Genomic DNA, 23186 nt, shown 5'->3' on the forward strand with positions numbered 1-23186 from the left:
ATACAAGCAGATAATTAATTGTTAAACTGCAAAGAAAATAACAATCTAAGAATTAAACAGTTGGATCCAATATCAGTGGAAGTGGAAAGTGCTGGAATTTCAGCTGGTCAGGCAGCCTTTGTGGACACTGAAGCAGAGTTTCACATCAAAGACTCCTCACTTCCCAATTTCCCAGATACAAATTACCCTCTTGATCCCAGTCTCAGGAACTCATCTCCATTTATAAATAGCCCCCCCTCAGAACAAATCCTTGGTCCTGTTCTCTCCCCCCACTCCCTTGTCCCTCCCTTCTCTGTCCTTCTCTTTTTCCTCTCTCTCTCCCCCGACCTTCCCCACTCTAACTCTCTCACACCCCAACCCTCAACACCTCTATTCTCTCTCTCCCTTTCTCCCTCCCCTTCTCCCTCCCTTTCTCTCCCTCCCTCTCCCCATCCCCCTCTCCCCTCTCTCCCATCTCTTCCCTCCCTCTCTCCTTCCCCCTCTGTTCTTCCTCCTCGATCCCTCCCCTTCTCTACATCTCCCTCTCTACACAACCTCTCTATAAACTCTCTCCCTTTCTCACTCCTCCCACCCTCTCTCTTTCTCTCTCTCTCTCTCTCTCTCCCCCACCCTCTCTCTTTCTCGCTCACCCTCTCTTACCCCACACCCTATCTCACACACACACTCCTCCCTCTCCCCCTCCCTGTTTCCTTCCCCCTCCCGATTTAATTCTGTTGATGCTTCCTGTTGAAAGATCCGAGCCTCACCATCACCATGGTAACTTCTGGGCAGTGGAAATTTCCCCAGACTGACCCAAACACACAAATAATTCCCCATGGCCCAGAGACCGATCAGAATTAAAATCAGAATCAGGTTTATTATTAATGAATAAAATTTTGTGACATTAGTCGATTTGAGGCAGCAGTACAGGGCAAAGACATAAAAACCTGTAAGTTTCAAAACTCAATAAATCGTGTGAACGACGGATAGTGGGGTGGTGTTCATGGGTTCATGGACTTCCAGAAATCGGATAGTGGAGAGGAAGAAGCTGTTCCTGAATCATTGAGTGTGTGTCCTCTACCACCTCACTCCCTGTCTCCCCCTCACTCCCCTCTCCCCCTCACTCCCCTCTCTCCCTCACTCCCTGTCTCTCCCATTGCTCAGTCTGTCTCTCCCTCCTCTCTCCACAGGCCTGTCAACTGGAAATCCTTCCTCAAGGAAAGTGCCATCTATGTCCTGGCTGCCCGGCCCAACAGTGCAGCGATTCACCTGCAACCCCTGGCCTAAACCAGGGGAGCTCGCTCGGAAGGCTGAACCATCACTCCTCATCCCTCTGTTACCTTAACCACTCCCTGAGCCCCCAGCCCAACACCACCCTCTCTCACCTCTTCAAACCTTCTCTCAGCTCCTCACCTCCCGACCTAACCCCTCTTCCACCTCATTCCGTCACCCCCAGCTTCGGCCCTCCATCACCGATTCCCTCACCCACTCTCCCTTCTGCTTCTTCAACGCCTCACCCTTTCCCTTCCTCCCCATTCCCATTCCTCCCAGTGCTCCCCTTTCCCTTCCCCACTCCCCACCCTAATTACATTTCCTCTCATGATAATCCCTACCCCTCCCTCTCCCACGACTCCCCTTCCTCTGCCCCACGATCTCTCTAACCCCATCCCTTCCCCATTACTCTCCCACACTCACCTTCCCTATCTCCTCCTCATTGGCAGCCCCTCCCAGTTTGTTCCCCCCTTGCCGCTCCTCTCCTGCCCTGCGTTCCCCACACACTGGCAGTGCGGTTGGGGGTGGGGGGACACAAGCGACGGTGGAAAGAGAACCGGTGGTGACCTCTGCTCCTCAACCCTCCGGGTATGGGCTGGTGGGGGGTTGGGGGGAGTGGACAGTATGAGGTTATTGGCCAGTCACCCTCCCTTTCCTCGGCCTCACTGCACATTGCTGCCTCAGTTACTCTGCTGTGAGCCACTCACATACTCAATACCTGACATTGCAGGGCCTTTTGGGATGGCTGGCATTCCCACCTGACAGCACACAGCTTCTCCCTCGGTGAGAAACCTCAGCATTTATTAACCTGAAACCCATCCACACCCTCCGCCCACCCACTGAATCCCCTCCACATCCCTAAGGACACTCTCCCACCCACTGAGTCCCCTCCCACATCCCACTGACTCTCCCCCACCCACTGAATCCCCCCCACACCCCAGGGACACTCCCCCACCCACTGAATCCCCTCCCACAACCCACTGACTCTCCCCCATCACTGAATCTCAGTCCCTCCACCTGTAACTCCCCAGAAGTGTTATCCTCTGTAGTTTTCACAGGTAATTTTGACCCCCCCCCCCCCCCCCCCCCCGCCCCGGTATACCTAGCCAGTGAAATAAATCAGGGACATAACTGATAGAATTGTTGTGTAGGCTAGTAAAGATTCATTGGACCGAATAGCCTCAGTCTCTGTGATTCAAATGCCTGGAGACCCTGACACCCTGACAAACTGTTCATCTTGCCTGTCTTGCGTTGTGCCACATGTTATTGTGTTGGGCTTGTAATGACAGCAGTGGGCAGGACTCAGCTGGGAGGTGGCGGGAGCAGTGCCCATGAGACAGTGTACTGGGTACAGAAAAACACATAAAGTACTGGAGGAACTCAGCAGGTCGGTCAGCTGGCATTTGCAGAAAGGAACAAACTGTCAACATTTTGAGCCAAGACCCTTCATCAGGACTGGAGAGGAAGGGGGAAGATGCCAGAATAAGAAGATGGGGGGACGGGAAGGACTACAAGATGGCAGGTGATGGGTGAGACCAGGTGAGGAGGTGGGTGGGTGAGAGGGGGAGGGGGAGGGGGATGAAGTAAGAAGCAACAAGTTAAATTTGAGGTTTTTGCCTCAGGAGGTTCCTGTGAAGAAATGCTTCTCTGTGATCCATTGTGTCACTGGGAAGGACATTGATGCCTAGGATCGAAGGCCTGGTTCTTTGGAATGTGGACGGTTTCTGGGATCATCCCAGTTCATGTTGGAGAGACTTTAATTAAAGACACATTGATGCCTTTGAGGAGAGAACAATTCCATTCGGGTGATGCACCATATTTAATATTGCAGAATTTGGTTCAGTTTTAATCTGTTCAGTATGGGAGAGCTGCACTGTGTGGACAGTGGGAGTTCACTGGGTTATACAGAGGTAGGGAGAGGGTCACTAGGTTATACAGTGAGAGAGAGGGGCTCACTGGATTATACAATGTGGGATGGAGGGGGTCACTGGATTATACAGTGAGAAAGTGTCACTGGGTTATACAATGAGAGAGGGGTTACTGGATTATACAGTGAGGGAGAGGGGTCACTGGGTCATACTGCGGGGGCACTGGGTTACAGTGAGAGAGGCTCACTGGGTTATAAAGTGAGAGAGAGTGCACTGTATTGTACAGTGAGAGTGAGGGTCACTGGCTTATACAGTGAATGAGGGGGGCACTAAATTACAGTGATGGGGAACTGGATTATACAGTGAGAGGAGGTCACTGGATTGTGCAGTGAGGGAGAGGTGGTCACAGGATTAGACAGTGGGGGGCACTGGATCATACAGTGAGAGAGGGGTGCACTGGGTTATACAGTAAGAGAGAGGGTGTCACTTGGCTATACAGCAAGAGATAGAGGGTCACTGGATTATACAGTGATAGAGAGGGTCACTGGATTGTCCAGTTGGGGTGCACTGGTTATACAGTGAGAGAAGGGGGGGACTGGGTTATACAGTGAGAGGGTCTTTGGGTTATACAGTGAGATAAAGGGTCAAACTGGGTTAAACAGTGAGAGAGAGGGTCATTGGATTATTCAGTGACGGAGAAGGTAACTGGGTTATACAGTGAGAGAGGGACACTGGGTTATACAGTGTCAGAGATGGGCACTGGGTTATACAGTGAGACAGAGAGGGTCACTGGGTTATACAGTGAGAGAGAGGGGGGTCACTGGGTTATACGGTGAGAGGGGGTCACTGGGTTATACAGTGTGAGACAGTGTCACTGGGTTATACAGTGAGAGAGGGGGGGATCACTGGATTATAGTGAGAGATGGTCTCTGGGTTATACAGTGTGAGAGAGGGATACTGGGTTCTCCAGTGTCAGAGATGGTCTCTGGGTTATACAGTGAGAGAGAAGGTCACTGGGTTATACAGTGAGAGAGCGGGGGTCACTGGGTTATACAGCGAGAGAGGTGCACTGGGTTATACAGTGAGAGAGGGGGGTCACTGGGTTATACAGCGAGAGAGGGGGGATCACTGGATTATACAGTGAGAGAAGGTCACTGGGTTATACAGAGAGAGAGAGGTGCACTGGGTTATACAGTGAGAGAGAGGGGGGTCACTGGGTTATACAGTGAGAAAGAGGTGGACTGGGTTATACAGTGAGAGGTCACTGGGTTATACAGTGAGAGAGAGGGGGGGTCACTGGGTTATACAGTGAGAGAGAGGGGGTCACTGGGTTATACAGTGAGAGAGAGGTGCACTGGGTTATACAGTGAGAGAAGGTCAGTGGGTTATACAATGAGAGAAGTTCACTGGGTTATACTGTGAGAGAGAGGTGCACTGGGTTATATGGTGTGGAGATTCACTGGGTCATGTGTGAGGGTGGAGAGCTAGATTAAATCAACAGCATGGTTTCCCTGGTTCCCTTTACTAATCATTAGTACAGATATCGAACCCCTGTTGCTATGTGACTATACATTACTGATATGTGAACTGTTTAAGCCATATGCTCCCATCAAGGGACCAAAACTCTAATAAATATATTGAATAGACCAAACACTTGGACTACGCTGATGTCTCTCACAATGTCGCAAACACCCTTGAGAAAGCAGGAAAAAACTGAAGCTCTCTGATTTGTTGACAAAGGTAGTGTGGAGAAAACAGGAGCGCTGCAGAAGGACTGGGATAGATTAGGAGAATGGGCAAAGTGGCAGATGCATTTTGGCAGAAGGAATAAAGCATAAACTATTTTCTAAACAGGGAGAAAATTCAAAAATCCAAGGTGCAGAGGGACTTTTCGTGCAGGAATCCCTACAGGTTAGCTTGCAGGTAGAGTCCGTAGTGAGAAAGGCAAATGCAATGTTAACATTCATTTCGAGAGGACTAGAATATATAAGGCATTGGTCAGACCATACTTCGAATATTGTGAGCAGTTTTGGGCCCCTTATCCATGGAAAGATGTGCTGGCATTGGAGAGAGTCCAGAGAAGATTCACAGGAATGAGTCCAGGATTGAAAGGGTTAACATGTGAGGAGCGTTTGATGGCTCTGGTCTGATACTCGCTGGAGCTTAGAAGGATGAATAGGATCTCATTCTAACCTATTGAACATTGGAAGACCTAGATAGAGTGGATGTGGAGAAGATGTTTTGTATAGTGAGGGAGCCTTAGACCAGAGGGCACAGCATCAGTATAGAGGAACGTCCAGTAAGAACAGAGAGGAGGGGGAATTTCTTTAGCCAAAGGGTGGTGAAACTGGCTTATAGAAACATAGAAACATAGAAAATAGGTGCAGGAGTAGGCCATTCGGCCCTTCGAGCCTGCACCGCCATTTATTATGATCATGGCTGATCATCCAACTCAGAACCCTGCACCAACCTTCCCTCCATACCCTCTGATCCCCGTAGCCACAAGGGCCATATCTAACTTCCTCTTAAATATAGCCAATGAACTGGCCTCAACTATTTTCTGTGGCAGAGAATTCCACAGATTCACCACTCTCTGTGTGAGAAGTTTTTCCTAATCTCGGTCCTAAAAGGCTTCCCCTTTATCCTCAAACTGTGATCCCTCATTCTGGACTTCCCCAACATCGGGAACAATCTTCCTGCATCTAGCCTGTCCAATCCCTTTAGGATTTTATACGTTTCAATCAGATTCCCCCTCAATCTTCTAAATTCCAACAAGTACAAGCCCAGTTCATCCAGTCTTTCTTCATATGAAAGTCCTGCCATTCCAGGAATTAATCTGGTGAACCTTCTTTGTACTCCCTCTATGGCAAGGATGTCTTTCCTCAGATTAGGGGACCAAAACTGCACACAATACTCCAGATGTGGTCTCACCAAGGCCTTGTACAACTGCAGTAGTACCTCCCTGCTCCTGTACTCGAATCCTCTCGTTATAAATGCCAGCATACCATTCGCCTTTTTCACTGCCTGCTGTACCTGCATGCCCACTTTCAATGACTGGTGTATAATGACACCCAGGTCTCGTTGCACCTCCCCTTTTCCTAATCGGCCACCATTCAGATAATAATCTGTTTTCCTGTTTTTGCCACCAAAGTGGATAACTTCACATTTATCCACATTAAATTATGCTCTGTGGTCTCCCACCATAAGGGATTCATTGGGGCGGGACCTTACTGAGAGAGATTTCCTCTGAGTCTTGCTCACTTAGAACAGAGAAAATGCTGTCTAAAGATTAAAGATTAGTGTAATGGCACCTGCACCGGACTGGAAGGCAAGTGATCCCAGGTTCGAATCTAGCTGGCTCCTTGCATGCTTCCCATCTGTGCAGGGTTGAGCTTTGTGCTGGCGACCTGTCCCGATATAACACAGACCAATGGTAAAGAACCGGCAAGGTTGCCTCCCGAAATGCCGCAAGTCGCGGAGAGGAATGACAACGACAAAGATAAAGGCTAGCTTCATTTGTCACATTCCATTGAAACAGTGAAATCCGTTGTTAGCATCAATGTCCAGCACAGTTTGGGAGAAGCCCACAAGCGTTGCCCTGCTTCCAGCACCAACGTAGCATGCCGACAGCTCACTGACTGACCCTAACTTGTATGTCTTTGGACTATGGGAGGAGTCCGGAGCATTGGGAGGAAACCCACACGGTCATGGGGAGAATGTACAGACAGCGGCAGGAGCTGAGCCTGTGTTGCTGACGCTGTAGAGAATTCTGCAAACCGTTACACTTTTCTATCTTCTGTCCTGTGGGGGGGGGGGATGGAGGAGTGAGAATGTTGCGATGAGTGGGGGTCTTTGATTACACTGGCTGCTTCACTGAGGCAGTGAAGGTGTAGGCTGAGTCCTTGGAAGAGAGGCTAGCTTCTGTGATGTGCCGATCTGCTCCCATCACTTCCCGCAGTTTCTTGCCACGTAGGGTGGTTGGACAGGCTGGGTCGATTCTATTGAGGGTTGAAAATGAAGCTCAGGAGAGGATGCAGAAGAATTTTACGAGGATGTTGCCTGGATTAGAGAGCTTGTGCGATAACTGAAGGTGGAGAAACTTGGGTTGTTTTCTCAGGAGCAGTGCAGGCTGAGGGGAGATCAGATAGCGGTTTATAAGCCTATGAGAGGCAAAGGCAGAGTGGACAGACAGGATCTTCCTCCCAGGATTGAAATGTCTATTACCAGAGAGCATGCATTTAAAGTGGGAGGGGGTAATTTCAAAGGAGATGTGAGGGGCAAGTTTCTTACACACAGAGAGTGGAGGGTGTCTGGGAGGTGCTGCCTGGGGCAGTGATAGAGGCAAATACCTTACAGACATTTAGATCGGCACAAGGATGTGAGGAAAATGGAGGGATATAGTCATAGTCATAGTCTTACTTTATTGATCCCGGGGGAAATTGCTTTTTGTTACAGTTGCACCATAAATAAAAAATAGCAATAGAACCATAAATGGTTAAATACTAATATGAAAATTATGCCAGTAAATTATGAAATAAGTCCAGGACCAGCCTATTGGCTCAGGGTGTCTGACTCTCCAAGGGAGGAGATGTAAAGTCTGATGGCCACAGGCAGGAATGACTTCCTATGACGCTCAGTGTTGCATCTCGGTGGAATGAGTCTCTGGCTGAATGTACTCCTGTGCCCACCCAGTACATTATGTAGTGGATGGGAAACATTGACCAAGATGGCACGCAACTTGGACAGCATCCTCTTTTCAGACACCACCGTCAGAGAGTCCAGTTCCAACCCCACAACATCACTGGCCTTACGAATATGGACATTGTGTCGGCAGAAGGGATTAGTTTAATTAGTCATTTGATAACTAATTCAATTGGATTGATACAACACTTTGGGCTGAAGGACCTGTTCCTGTGGTGCACTGTTCCATGTTCTAAAAGGTGCATAAAATCATGAGCGAGAAGGATAGGGTGACAGGGTGTATCCACACGGTCTTTTCCGCAGAGTTGGAGAATCGAGAACATGAAGACACAGGTTTAAGGTGAAAGTGAAGAGACTGAGAAGCAACATTTTCACCTCCCATATACTGAGGGCGGTCAGTACGTGGAATGAGGAAGTGGTTGAGGTAGGTACATTAATGACACCTAAAGGACAGGTACACAGATAGGAAAGCTTTAGAGAGATACAGGTCAAATGTGGGCTGCCCTCAGCACACCCTTGTGTGTTTAAAAACACAAACACGAGGAAATCTGCAGATGCTGGAAATTCAAGCAACACACATCAAAGTTGCTGGTGAATGCAGCAGGCCAGGCAGCATCTGTAGGAAGAGGTGCAGTTGATGTTTCAGGCTGAGACTCTTCGTCAGGACTAACTGAAGGAAGAGTTAGTAAGAGACTTGAAAGTGAGAGCGGAAGGGGGAGATCCAAAATGATAGGAGAAGACAGGAGGGGGAGGGATGGAGCCAAGAGATATATTCTATATATTGGAGAGACCCGACGCAGACTGGGAGATTGTTTCGCTGAACACCTACGCTCTGTCCACCAGAGAAAGCAGGATCTCCCAGTGGCCACACATTTTAATTCCACATCCCATTCCCATTCTGACATGTCTATCCACGGCCTCCTCGACTGTAAAGATGAAACCACATTCAGGTTGGAGGAACAACACCTTATATTCCGTCTGGGTAGTCTCCAACCTGATGGTATGAACATCGACTTCTCTAACTTCCGCTAATGCCCCACATCCCCCTCGTACCCCATCCGTTATTTATTTATATACACACATTCTTTCTCTCTCTCTCCTTTTTCTCCCTCTGTCCCTCTGACTATACCCCTTGCCCATCCTCTGGGTTCACCCCCCCTCTCCCTTTTCTTTCTCCCTGGGCCTCCTGTCCCATGATCCTCTCATATCCCTTTTGCCTATCACCTGTCCAGCTCTTAGCTCCATCCCTCCCCCTCCTGTCTTCTCCTATCAATTTGGATCTCCCCCTCCCCTCCCACTTTCAAATCTCTTACTAGCTCTTCCTTCAGTTAGTCCTGACGAAGGGTCTCGGCCTGAAACGTCGACTGTACCTCTTCCTAGAGATGCTGCCTGGCCTGCTGCGTTCACCACCAACTTTGATGTGTGACCCTTGTGTGTGCTAGTTGTCAACACATTTTCACAGTGTGCGATGTATGTGTGATAAACACACTTCAATCTTGAAATGGGACTATCTTAGATGTGCATCTTGGTCAGCATGCACGAATTGGGCCGAATGGCCTGCATCCCTCCTGTATGACTCTATGACCAGGGGCAGCAGGAGTTTCAGTAGGCAAGGGTTAAAGACAACATCCAGCAAGGACAGTCTGGGGCAGTGTGTGCTCAATCCAACCAAGTGGGGCCTCTGAAGTGAGACCTTTTCTGGAAAGATCTTTGAAGAACATAGCTCCTCTTAGCACAGTAGGGGGCGCCGAAAACAGGCGAGATAGGAGTATAACAGAAGGATGCGAAACACACACAGGGACAATTGCTGTACTAACGTCAAGCTATCGTCACTTGTCAGTTTGTAGTTTCTATTGACTTCAACACCAGTATTGTGACTGGTGATTGATCTTGCAAATAATAAATTCAAACGTACACAATTTACCAAATAGTCAATATCATAACTGATAAACTAATTCTATATGAAATAACAGTTTCTGTCCTGGCTTTGGAACAGTGTAGTGACTGGGCCATGCTGTTGAAAATTCAAAGTTCAAAGTAAATTTATTATCAAAGTACATATGTATAAGTCACCACAAGCAACTCTGAAGTTCATTTTCTTGCAGGCACTTGCAGCAAATAAAAGAAACACAATAGAATCAATGAAAGACTGTACCCAACAGAACAGACACCCAATGTGCACAAGACAACAAACTGTCCAAGCAGAAAAAGAAAAAAAAATAATAAATTAATAGATAAACAATAAATATCTGAGAGCATGAGATGATGAGTCCTTGAAAGTGAATCCCCAGGTTGTGGGAACAGTTCAGTGTTGAGGTGAGTGGAGTTATCCCCTCTGGTTCAAGAGCCTGATGTTTGAGAGGTAATAGCTGATCCTGAACCTGGTGGTGTGGGTCCTGAGGCTCCTGTACCACCTGCCTGATGGCTGAGGGGTAATATCTGTTCCTGAACCTGGTGGTGTGGGTCCTGAGACTCCTGTACCTCCTGCCTGATGGTTGAGGGGTAATAACAGTTCCTGAACCTGGTGGTGTGGGTCCTGAGGCTCCTGTACCTCCTGCCTGATAGTTCAGGGGTAATAACAGTTCCTGAACCTGGTGGTGTGGGTCCTGAGGCTCCTGTACCACCTGCCTGATGGTTGAGGGGTAATAACTGTTCCTGAACCTGGTGGTGTGGGTCCTGAGGCTCCTGTACCACCTGCCTGATGGTTGAGGGGTAATAACTGTTCCTGAACCTGGTGGTGTGGGTCCTGAAGTGTCTGTGCGCCCTGAGCTCAGTTAATCAGTGACAACAGGGCTATTTTGTGGCTGTGTTAACCATGATCTAGCATAAGGTCTCTGGTTTGAACGCGCAGCCAAAATGCAGGACGTAGCAGTGTTATGCTACAGAAATCCATCACATTTTCTTGCTGTTTGTCACTCTAGTGCATTGAACAGCAGTAATATGTTAAAGAGACCAGCAATATTTAGTTTGGTGATGTGCAAACACGGCACTGTACAGGGCTGTCAGAGTCATAGAACACGACCGTACAGAAACAGGCCCTTCAGCCCATCTAGTCTGTGCCAAACTGTTATTCTGCCTGGTCCGATCATGCTTCATTTGAACCATTGCCCTCCCATCCATGGTTCTATCCAAACTTCTCTTACATGTTGAAATTGGACCTGCATCTACCACTTCCACTGGCAGCTCAGTCCACACTCTCACCACCCTCTGGGTGAAGAAGTTCGGCGTGACACAGTGGCGTAGCGGTTAGCATAACAGTATACATCGTCAGCGACCCAGGCTCAATTCCCACTGCAGCCTGTAAGGACAAGTTCCGTTCTCCCCATGACTGTGTGGGTTCCCCCAAATTCCTCTCATTCCACGACGAGTGGCCTAGCAGGTTAATTGGACACATGGGTGGTGTGAGTTTTTGGGCCTGAAAATTTCTAAATTAAAAAAAAAATCATCTTCAGGTTCCCCTTGAACTAGAGGTCATGGGTTAAGGGTGAAGGGTGAAATATTTATGGGGAACCTGAGGATGATTTTTTAAAATTTAGAGATACAGTGGAACCTGCCTGTATTTACAGTGGGAAACTCCTGCTTGCATTTACCCTATCCATATCTGTTATAGTTGTATACATCTCCATCAAATCTCTCCTCATTCTCCTAACCTTTAAAACTCAGATCCTCAAGTCCAACAACCTGGGAGAATGCGGGTGTACTGAACATTGCGAGCGGGTCGAACGTGTCTGCGACTTTGATCCATTCTGACTGGATGAGGGAGGAAAACAGGAAATAACAACGGAAAAGGTTGGGGGGAAAGAAAGGAGAAGAGAAGTCTTGCATTACCATAGCACCAGTCACATCTGCAGAGTTCTGTAAACACCTCACAGCAAATATGCAGTTTATTGCTGTCATGTGTACAGTGAAAAACTTTGCTGTGCATCCCCTTCGTACAGGTAATTTCATTCCATCAAGGGAAAACAATAACAATGCAGAATAGAGTGCCCCAGTGACAGGGAAAGTGCAGCACAGCCAGACGATACGGTGCAAGATCACAACGAGGCAGATGCCAGGTCGAGAGTGCATCCATCTTATCATGTTAGGGGACTGCTCAGTCGCCTGATAACACTCTATCCTTGAGCCTGGTGGGACGTGCTTTCAGGCTAGTACTTTGTCGGAGCTGTTCAGGAGAGTTTAAAATGATTTGGCAGGGGGTGGGAACCACAGCCAAGGGACTCAGGTTAGGACGGATGGTAAAAAAAGCAAAGATAGTCTGCAGTCAGACTGTCAGGAAGGGCGGGCAGGTGATGGGACATAGTCGCAGCCAGCAGAGTGAGTATCAGTGCATTAAGGATGCAGAATCAAAAAGGGTAGCAAATACGGTACTCAAAGTGTTATGTCTCAATGCACACAGTATAAGAAATAAGTTGGATGATCTTGTTGCACAATTACAGATTGTCAGGTGTGGTGTTGTGGCCATCACTGGATCCTGGCTGAAGGATGGTTGTAGTTGGGAGCTGAATGTCCTAGGTTACACATTGTATCAGAGGGATACAAAGGTAGGCAGAGGGGGTGGTGTGGCTCTGCTGGTAAAGAATAGTATCAAATCAGTAGTAAGATGTGACATAGGATCGGAAGATGTTGAATCATTGTGGGTTGATGTAAGAAACTGAAAGAGTGAAAGGACCCAGATGGCAGTTATACACAGGCCTCCAAACTGTAGCTGGGATGTGGACTACAGATTACAATGGGCAATAGAAAAGGTATGTCAAAAGGGCAATGTTATGATAGTTATGGGAGATTTAAATATGCAGGCCAATTGTGAAAATCAGGTTGGTAATGGATTGCAAGAGAATGAATTTGTTAATGCCTATGAGATGGCTTTTTAGAGCAGTTTGTCATTAAGCCTACTAGGGGATCAGCTATACTGGACTGGGTGTTATGTAATGAACTGGAGGCAATTAGGGAGCTTAAGGTAAAAGATCCCTTAAGAGGCAATGATCACTTTCAGTCTTTTTTTATTGATTTAAAAGAATAAGGATAAATACAAACCAGAGGAGAGGTTATCTCAAATACATATTTCAGTAATAATATAAACAGAGAAAGGAATATACGCTGTTAAAATCATATATAGTATTAAGCTAATATAAAGAGAGAAAAGAACCACTTCTCCTCTTAACAGTTCATGGAAAAAAAAATTCAAAATTTTCTATTATTGAGAAAAAAAACCACTAAACTAACCTGAAACAAAAAAAAAGGGACTGGGCAGTCCATTTTGAGGATACAGTTAAAAAAAAGGGTAAATCCTTCTGATCAAATCCAAATATTCTCGGAGAAAAGAGAATAATTAACTGAAAAAGTAATAAGAATTAGAGCATATGAAAATATTGAATAAAAAGTCACCAAGTTTGCTCAAATTTAAAAGATGTATCAAACGTCCGACTTCTTATTTTCTCTAAACTTAAACAAGACATAATGGAGGAAAAGCCAAAAAAATACAGCAGGTGGATTGGGATCCTTCCAGAACAATAGAATAGCTCTTCTAGCCAATAAAGTTGAGAAAGCTATCATGCATTGAGCAGAAGCAGGAACATTTCCTGCTTCCATTGGAATAATTCCAAAGATTGCCGTAAGTGAATTAGGTTGTAGGTCCAGACCTATTACTTTTGATAACGTTCTAAAAACATCTCCCCAAAAGTTATTTAACTTTATGCAGGACCAAAACACATGAGTTAAAATGGCCATCTCAGTGTTACATCTATCACAAGTAGGATTTATATTAGAAAAAAATATGCGCTAGTTTATCCTTTGACCTATGCGCCCTGTGCACTACCTTGAACTGCATCAAGGAGTGACGGGCACAAATAGATGAATTGTTAACTAAATGACAAATTTTATGCCATTGATTATCTGAAATGATCACAATATGATTGAGTTCAACTTGCAATTTGATAGGAAGAAAGAAAAACTCTGATGTAGCAGTATTTCCATAAGACCATAAGACATAGGAGCAGAATTAGGCCGTTTGGCCCATTGAGTCTGCGCTGCTATTCAATTGTGACTGATCCTCTTTTTTTCTCCTCCTCAACCCCATTTCCTGCAATGAAAGATCATTGCTAATGCACCACAATCTCTATCTAACGGTACCTCTCTTGGAACCCTTGGGTACAGTTCATCTGGTCCGGGTGACTTATGTACCTTTAGGTCTTTCAACTTTTTGAGCCCTTTCTCCCCTGTAATAGTAACTGCACCCACTTCTCTTCCTTCACACACTACAACATCTGGCACACTTCCACAGTGAAGACTGATGCAAAATACTCATTTAGTTCTTCAGCCATCTCCTTGTCCCCTGTTTTTATTTCTCTGGCCTCATTTTCTAGCGGTCCTATATCCACTCTCATCCCTTTTTAAATTTTTTACTTACTTGAAAAAGCTTTTACTATCCACTTTGATATTACTTGCCAGCTTGCTTTCATATTTCATCTTTTCTCTTCTAATGATTCTTTTAGTTGCTCTCTGTAGGTGTTTAAAAACTTCCCAATCCTCTATCTTCCCACTAATTTTTGCTTTGTTGTATGGTCTCTCTTGTGTTTTTACATTAACTTTGACTTCCCTTGTCAGCCACGGTTGTACTATTTTGCCATTTGAGTATTTCTTCATTTTTGGAATACACATGTCCTGCACCTTCCTCATTTTTCCCAGAAACTCACACCATTGCTGCTCTGCTGACATCCCTGCCAACAGCTCCTTCCAATTTACTTTGCCCCACTCCTCTCTCATACCACTGTAACTTCCCTTACTCTACTGAAATACTGCAGACTTTACTTTTTCCTCATCAAATTTAAAGTTGCACTGCAAGTTTATTTCAGTGGAGTAAAGGAAATTACAGTTATAGTCCGGCTGGGTAGCCTCCAACATTATGGCATGATTATCAATTTACTTTCCCATCAAAATTAAATTCCCTCCCCTTCCCCTCTTCCCACTTGCCTATTACCTCCCCTTGGGTCCTCTCCTCCTTCCCTCCTCCACTCTCCTCTCCTATCAGATCCTTCTTCTGCAGCCTTCTACCTTTCCCACCCACCTGGCTCACCTATCACCTTTAGCTTTCCTTCTTCCCCCGTCCCTCACTTTTTTATTCTGGCGTCCTTCCCTCTCCTTTCTGGTCCTGATTCAAAGATTCAAGATTCAAAGAACTTTATTGTCATTCTAACTGTACATCTTTAATGATGTACCGTGTCTTCTGGAGGCATCGACTCTGAAAGAGGTCTTGGACAGAAGGTAGGGAGACCCCAATAACCTTCTCTGCTCCCCTAACCACCCTCTGCAAGGCTTTTTTGTCGACAGCACTGCAGCTGGAGTACCAGGTTGTGATGTAAAAGGTCAGCACGCTCTCAACCACGCCTCTGTAGAATGTAGTTAAGATGTCAGTGGAGAGTGATGCTTGTTTAAGCTTCCTCAGAAAGTGCAATCTCTGCTGGAGGGTCTCAGCCTGAAACATTGAGTCTTTATTCATTTCCTGACCAGCTGAATTCTTCTGGCATTTCGTGTGGGTTACCTCAATGTATTTGTATGGATGGTACTGTATGTAAAACTATTTTTTCAATGGGAGAGTAAAAAACCCATTTACCAATGTACCAAAGACAGGTTCACGGCTGAAGCACTCTACACAAACACTAGGGGGCAGAGTGGTGCCACTGCACACAGTGAAAGCTCCTTCCAGAGTCACCATCATCATTACGTGCCTTGTCGGATGACATCGGTGATTAGGGTCTTTCCATGAGCATGTTTGCTCTTAGCAAATTTTTCTGCAGAAATGATTTGTCATTACCTCCTTCTGGGCAACGCTGGAGGAACTCAGCAGGTCAGGCAGCATCTCTGGAGGGGAATAAACAGTCAGTGTTTGGGTCTAAGACCCTCCATCAGGACTGGACAGGGAGGGAGCAGGAACCAGAATAAGAGGGTTGGGGTGTCGGCTGAGGAGAAGTGAAGGGTGAGAGCAGGTGGGGAGAGGGCTTTTGGGTAGGGGAAGAGGGGATGAAGCAAGAAAATGGGAGGTAATAAATAGAAAAGATGGAATAGGAGGTGTTTCTCCTCCAAACTGAATATGGTCTTGTTGAGGCAATGGAGGAGACCAGGGACCGACGTGTTTGAACGGGAGTGGGTAATGGAACTAAAAGGATTGGCCACAGGGAAATCCCGCCTATTGTACTTGACAAAATTCCTTCCTGATGTGCCCACTGGAACAGCCACAAGGTCGTACAGAGATGCAGCGGGAAACAGGCCCTTTGGCTCACTGGATCTTTGTGCAGCAACCCACCTGCACCCATCCTACACTGATCCCATTTCATTCTCCCCATTTTCCCATCGACTCCCCCCCCCAACCACACACACAAGGGACAATTTACAACAAGCAATTAGCCTACCAACCCACTTGTGCTTGGATTTGACCATGAGAAAATAAGGCCATAAGACACAGGAGCAGAATTAGGCCATTTGGCCCATCGAATCCGCTCCACCATTTCACCTTGAAGGAATGGTGGAGTCTACTCAATGGGCTGAGTGGCCTGATTCTGCTCCTATGTCTTATGTCCTATCATGGCTGATCCAATTTTCCTCTCAGCTCCCATCTCCTGCCTTCATGCCCTGACTAATCAAGAATCTATCAACCTCTGCCTTAAATATGATAAGGACTTGGCATCCACAGCTGCCTCCGGCAAAGAATTCCATAGATTCACCACTCTCTGGCTATCTCCGTTCTAACCTGAGGCTGTGTCCTCTGGTCTTAGACTCTCCCATCACAGGAAACGGGGAGGTGCAACGAGACCTGGGTGTCATTATACACCAGTCATTGAAAGTGGGCATGCAGGTACAGCAGGCGGTGAAAAAGGCGAATGGTATGCTGGCATTTATAGCGAGAGGATTCGAGTACAGGAACAGGGAGGTACTACTGCAGTTGTACAAGGCCTTGGTGAGACCACACCTGGAGTATTGTGTGCAGTTTTGGTCCCCTAATCTGAGGGAAGACATCCTTGCCATAGAGGGAGTACAAAGAAGGTTCACCAGATTGATCCCTGGGATTGCAGGACTTTCATATGAAGAAAGACTGGATGAACTGGGCTTGTACTCGTTGGAATTTAGAAGATTGAGGGGGGATCTGATTGAAACGTATAAGATCCTAAAGGGATTGGACAGGCTAGATGCAGGAAGATTGTTCCCGATGTTGGGGAAGTCCAGAACGAGGGGTCACAGTTTGAGGATAGAGGGGAAGCCTTTTAGGACCGAGATTAGGAAAAACTTCTTCACACAGAGAGTGGTGAATCTGTGGAATTCTCTGCCACAGGAAACAGTTGAGGCCAGTTCGTTGGCTATATTTAAGAGGGAGTTAGATATGGCCCTTGTAGCTACGGGGGTCAGGGGGTATGGAGGGAAGGCTGGGGCGGGGTTCTGAGTTGGATGATCAGCCATGATCATAATAAATGGCGGTGCAGGCTCGAACGGCTGAATGGCCTGCTCCTGCACCTATTTTCTATGTTTCTATGAAACAACCTCTCCAAATCCACTATAAAGGCCTTTCAGTCCTGACGAAGGGTCTTGGCCTGAAACGTGGACTGTACCTCTTCCTAGAGATGCTGCCTGGCCTGCTGCGTTTACCAGCAACTTTGATGTGTGTTGCTTGAATTTCCAGCATCTGCAGAATTCCTCGTGTTTGCCTTTCACCCTTGGATAGGTTTCAATGAGTCACCCCCCATTCTTCTGAATTCTAGTGAATACAGGCACAGAGCCATCAAATGCTTTTCACATGACAAGCTTGGAATCATTTTTGTAAACCACTGTTCAAATCCTGGAATCATTTTCGTAAATCTCCTTTGAATCCTCTCCAATTTCAGTACGTCCGTTCTCAGACAAAGAGCCCAAAACTTTTCATAATACTCCAAGCAAGGCCTTACCAGTGTTTTAGAACATCTCAACATTACATCAGCAGAATTATTTGTGTTAATGTCTTACAAGGATAGGTTCAATGAGCTCTAGCTTTTCTCTTTGAAGTGAAGGAGGATGAGAGGTGACTTGATAGAGGTGTACGAGATGATAAGAGGCGTAAATTGAGTGGACAACCAGAGACTTTTTCCCAGGGCTGAAATGGCTAATACAAGCAGATGTAATTTTAAGATGATTGGAGGAAAGTATAGGGGGGGATGTCAGAGGTCCTTTTTTTACATAGAGAGTGGTGGGTGTTTGGAACACCTTGCCAGGGGTGGTGGTAGAGGCAGATGCAATAGAGAAGAAGAAGAAGAAGAAGAAGAAGAAGAAAGCCCTTAACTCCGACTGGAGTCACCAGGACACCATCTTGAGGGCGTTTTTTTTAAGCAGGCTTTCTTACTTTTACGAGGCCGAGTTGCTAGCTCGATGTTCAACCCGGCACGGAATGGAAGCGTGCGAGGGAGCCGGCTGGATTCGAACTCAGGAGCCTTCGCTCCAAAGTCCAGCGCTGATGCCACTACACCACCTGCTGGCTGATACAATAGAGATGTTTAATAAACCCTTAGTTAGGCATATGGATGATAGCGAAATGGCAGGTGATGGAGGAGGGAAGGGTTAACTTGATCTTGGAGTAGGTTAAAGGGTTAGCACAACATTGTGGGCTGAAGGGCCTGTGCCTTGCTGTACTGTTCTGTGCACCAAAGGGAATCCAGCAGAAGTCATAGGGAAAGCATGCAAACTCCACATAGACAACGCTGGAGGTAGGGATCATACCTGGGTCCCGGGACTTGTGAGGCAGCCTCTCTCCTGTCTGTGCCTCTGCGCCACCCAAGCATTAACAAGCATTGCCAAAGTGTGTTTGCCACGAATGGACCTCACCCCACAGGGTGGCTCTCTCCGGAGCTGTGTAAACCAATTACAAAATCAATTGCTCATTAAAAGGAATGCTGGGCATTAGACTCTGGAGATCATAGTGCTGAAGTTAGTGCCAGAGGGCAGGCAGTATATTGATCAGTTGTGAAATTTTCTGATACACATCAGAACTAGGAGCAGAAACCACGGAGGGTTGTTAATTTATTTTTCAGAATCTAAGTGGCAATGGCAAGGACAGCATTTATTGAAGTGTTTCCTGAAAGTCGCATCACAGAACAGATTCAAATTCTCTTTCTTTCTTTCTTTTTAAATCTTTTTATTAATTTTCAAAATCATAAACAAAAGAATAATGTTGATACAAAGAGATTGGAACAATCTTGTTATTAATAAACATGTACAAAAAAAAATTCAAATAACATAGGTATAATAGACTTCCAAACTCAGGATGAAATTGATCATAAAAAAGAGAAAAAGAAATAAAAAGAAAAAAAATATATATATACAAAGAAACCCCCCCCCAAAAAAGAAAAAAAAGAACTAAATACTAAACCCAAAAAAAAGCAAATGGAACAAAACAGGGCTAGACCAATATCTTAAATCGAACACGTTCAGTAATGTCGTCAACTCCGCTCCTCTATTCATATATTTTGAGTTAATAAAGAAGATTCGCAAAGGTCAAAGTACATCATGTAAAAATGTTGCATAAAAGGTTTCCAAGTTTCTTCAAATTTAACTGAAGGGTCAAAAGTATCATTTCCAATTTTTTTCTAATTTTAAACTTAATATAGTTTGGGAAAACCATTGGAATGTAGTAGGAGGATTGGTTTCCCTCCAGTTCAACAAAATAGATCTTCTGGCTGTTAAAGTAACAACTGCAGTCATCCGACAGGCTGAAGAAGACAAAGATCTATGTTCTACCATTGGCAATCCAAAAATTGCCGTAATAGGATGGGGTTGTGAATCAAAGCAAAGAACTGTTGAGATAATATCAAAAATATCTTTCCTATATTTTTCCAAAAGAGGGCAGGACCAAAACATATGAGTTAAAGAAGCCACCTCAGAGTGACATCTGTCACAAATAGGGTTTATATGAGAATAAAAACAGGCTAATTTATCTTTAGACATATGGGCTCTATGTACTACTTTAAATTGTATTAATGTATGTCTAGCACATATAGAGGAAGTACTGACTAATTGAAAAATTTTATCCCATTTCTCTATAGGTAGACAGAGTTGAAGTTCCCTTTCCCATTCATTTTTAATTTTATCAGATATACCTGGCTGTAATTTCATAATTATATCATAGATAAATGCTATTAATCCCTTCTGGAGAGGATTTAAACCTAAAACTTCATCAGTAATATCAGTAGGGTAGGAAGTCAGAAAGGTAATATTTAAAAAATGTCTTATTTGTAAATATCTAAAAAAGTGGGATCTAAGCAAATCAAATTTCTTAGATAACTGTTCAAAAGACATGAAACAGTTATCCAGAAATAAATCACGAAAACATGTTATACCTTTCGTATTCCATATCAAAAAGGCTTGGTCCATAATCAAGGGTTGAAAAAAGAAATTGGATATAATAGGACTTGATAACATAAATTTGTTCAAACCAAAAAATTTATGAAATTGAAACCATATTCGCAATGTATGTTTAACTATTGGATTGACCATTTGTTTATTCAATTTAGATAGTACAAAAGGAAGTGAAGTTCCTAAAATGGAAGCTAACGAGAACCCTTGTACAGAGTAGCCTTCATGGTTTACCCAATATGGGCTTGGAGTTATATTCCAATCTTGTGTCCAAAATATTAAATATTGAATATTAATTGCCCAATAATAAAATCTTAGATTAGGCAGTGCTAAACCACCATCTTTCTTAGACTTCTGTAAATATTTTTACTTAATCTAGGATTTTTGTTTTGCCATATATAAGAGGAAATTTTAGAATCAATAGTATCAAAAAAGGATTTAGGAATAAAAATTGGTATCGTTTGAAATAAATATAAAAATTTAGGTAAAATAATCATTTTAATAGCATTAATTTAGCCAATCAGTGATAGAGACAATGGGGACCACTTAGTAATCAGTTGTTTAATCTGATTAGTTAATGGTAAAAGGTTGAAATTGAATAGATGACTCCACTATAATGCATGAATTTTTAAAGGAATTGAATATCCCAAAATTATCATCTAATGAACGCTTAAAACTAAACGTACCTATTACAGTAGAGGAAATAAAAAATGCTATTCTTTCAATGAACTCAGGCAAAGCACCTGGCCAAGACGGATATACAGTAGAATTTTTAAAATTTTTCTCTATTACACTGACTCCTTGGCTATGTAGAGTTTTTAAAGATGTGATAACAGCACATTTGGAAAGCGGTGAAATCATCGGACAAAGTCAGCATGGATTTGTGAAAGGAAAATCATGTCTGACGAATCTCATAGAATTTTTTGAGGATGTAACTAGTAGAGTGGATAGGGGAGAACCAGTGGATGTGGTATATTTGGATTTTCGAAAGGCTTTTGACAAGGTCCCACACAGGAGATTAGTGTGCAAGCTTAAAGCACACGGTATTGGGGGTAAGGTATTGATGTGGATAGAGAATTGGTTGGCAGACAGGAAGCAAAGAGTGGGAATAAACGGGACCTTTTCAGAATGGCAGGCAGTGACTAGTGGGGTACCGCAAGGCTAGGTCTGGGACCCCAGTTGATTGCAATATATATTAATGACTTAGATGAAGGAATTAAATGCAGCATCTCCAAGTTTGCGGATGACACGAAGCTGGGCAGCAGTGTTAGCTGTGAGGAGGATGCTAAGAGGATGCAGGGTGACTTGGATAGGTTAGGTGAGTGGGCAAGTTCATGGCAGATGCAATTTAATGTGGATAAATGTGAGGTTATCCACTTTGGTGGCAAAAACAGGAAAACGGATTATTATCTGACTGGTGGCCAATTAGGAAAAGGGGAGGTGCAACGAGACCTGGGTGTCATTATACACCAGTCATTGAAAGTGGGCATGCAGGTACAGCAGGCGGTGAAAAAGGCGAATGGTATGCTGACATTCATAGCAAGAGGATTCGAGTACAGGAGCAGGGAGGTACTTCTGCAGTTGTACAAAGCCTTGGTGAGACCACACCTGGAGTATTGTGTGCAGTTTTGGTCCCCTAATCTGAGGAAAGACATCCTTGCCATAGAGGGAGTACAAAGAAGGTTCACCAGATTGATTCCTGGGATGGCAGGACTTTCATATGAAGAAAGACTGGATCGACTAGGCTAATACTTGTTGGAATTTAGAAGATTGAGGGGGGATCTTATTGAAACGTATAAAATCCTAAAGGGATTGGACAGGCTAGATGCAGGAAGATTGTTCCCGATGTTGGGGAAGTCCAGAACGAGGGATCACAGTTTGAGGATAAAGGGGAAGCCTTTTAGGACTGAGATTAGGAAAACCTTCTTCACACAGAGAGTGGTGAATCTGTGGAATTCTCTGCCACAGGAAACAGTTGAGGCCAGTTCATTGGCTATATTTAAGAGGCAGTTAGATATGGCCCTTGTGGCTAAAGGTTTCAGGGGGTATGGAGGGAAGGCTGGTACAGGGTTCTGAGTTGGATGATCAGCCATGATCATACTGAATGGCAGTGCAGGCTCGAAGGGCCGGATGGCCTACTCTTGCACCTATTTTTTATGTTTCTATGTTTAGGGATGCAGTATCTATTGGTAAATTACCACAATCTTTTTATCGAGCTTCTATTTCCCTAATTCTTAAAAAAGATAAGGATCCTACTGAATGTGCATCTTACAGGCCTATATCTCTGCTGAATGTGGATTCTAAGATTTTTTCTAAAATATTGGCAATGAGATTGGAGAATGTATTACCTCAAATTATTTCTGCTGATCAGACTGGATTTATTAAAAATCGTTACTCTCCTTTTAATATTAGGAGATAAACGAATATTGTTTATACTCCTTCACCCAGAATTCCAGAATGTGTTATTTCATTGGACGCTGAGAAAGCTTTTGACAGAGTTGAATGGACATATTTATTTAACACCCTTGAGAAATTTAATTATAGTCCGATATTTATATCTTGGATTAAACTGATATATCTCACCCCTTTGGCTCCGGTATTTACTAACCATCAAAGATCTCCTCTTCTTCATCTATTCTGTGGTACTAGACAGGGTTGTCCTCTTAGTCCACTACTATTCGATATTGCTTTGGAACCGTTAGCTATTGCTATTCGGGACTCCCCTAATATATTTGGCATCACCCGTGGAAATGAGATTCATAAATTATCACTATATGCAGATGAGTTACTACTATATATTTCTAACCCAGGAAAATCTATTCTGGTAGTATTAACTTTGCTTGCTCAGTTTAGTAGTTTTTCTAGTTACAAACTGAACCTAGGTAAAAGTGAACTTTTCGCATTAAATATGCAGGTTCCCATTTATAGATGTTCTCCATTTAGAGTTACTACTGACTATTTTACTTATTTGGAAGTTAAAATTACTAAGAGACATAAGGA

At 44.6% G+C, this 23186-nt stretch overlaps 1 protein-coding gene across 1 annotated transcript in view; it reads left to right on the forward strand.

Moving 5' to 3' along the window:
- The window catches only part of phf24 (PHD finger protein 24), a 63849-nt gene extending 62063 nt beyond the window's left edge, over positions 1-1786 (forward strand). The window contains exon 8 of the mRNA XM_072257090.1: positions 1170-1786. Coding sequence (XP_072113191.1) covers positions 1170-1266 — 97 coding nt within the window. The 3' untranslated portion in view covers positions 1267-1786. The remainder of the gene's footprint in view (positions 1-1169) is intronic.
- Positions 1787-23186: the final 21400 nt, after the last annotated feature.

Source organism: Mobula birostris, chromosome 5, assembly GCF_030028105.1.
Source record: "Mobula birostris isolate sMobBir1 chromosome 5, sMobBir1.hap1, whole genome shotgun sequence".
Classification (NCBI taxonomy): Eukaryota; Metazoa; Chordata; class Chondrichthyes; order Myliobatiformes; family Myliobatidae; genus Mobula; species Mobula birostris.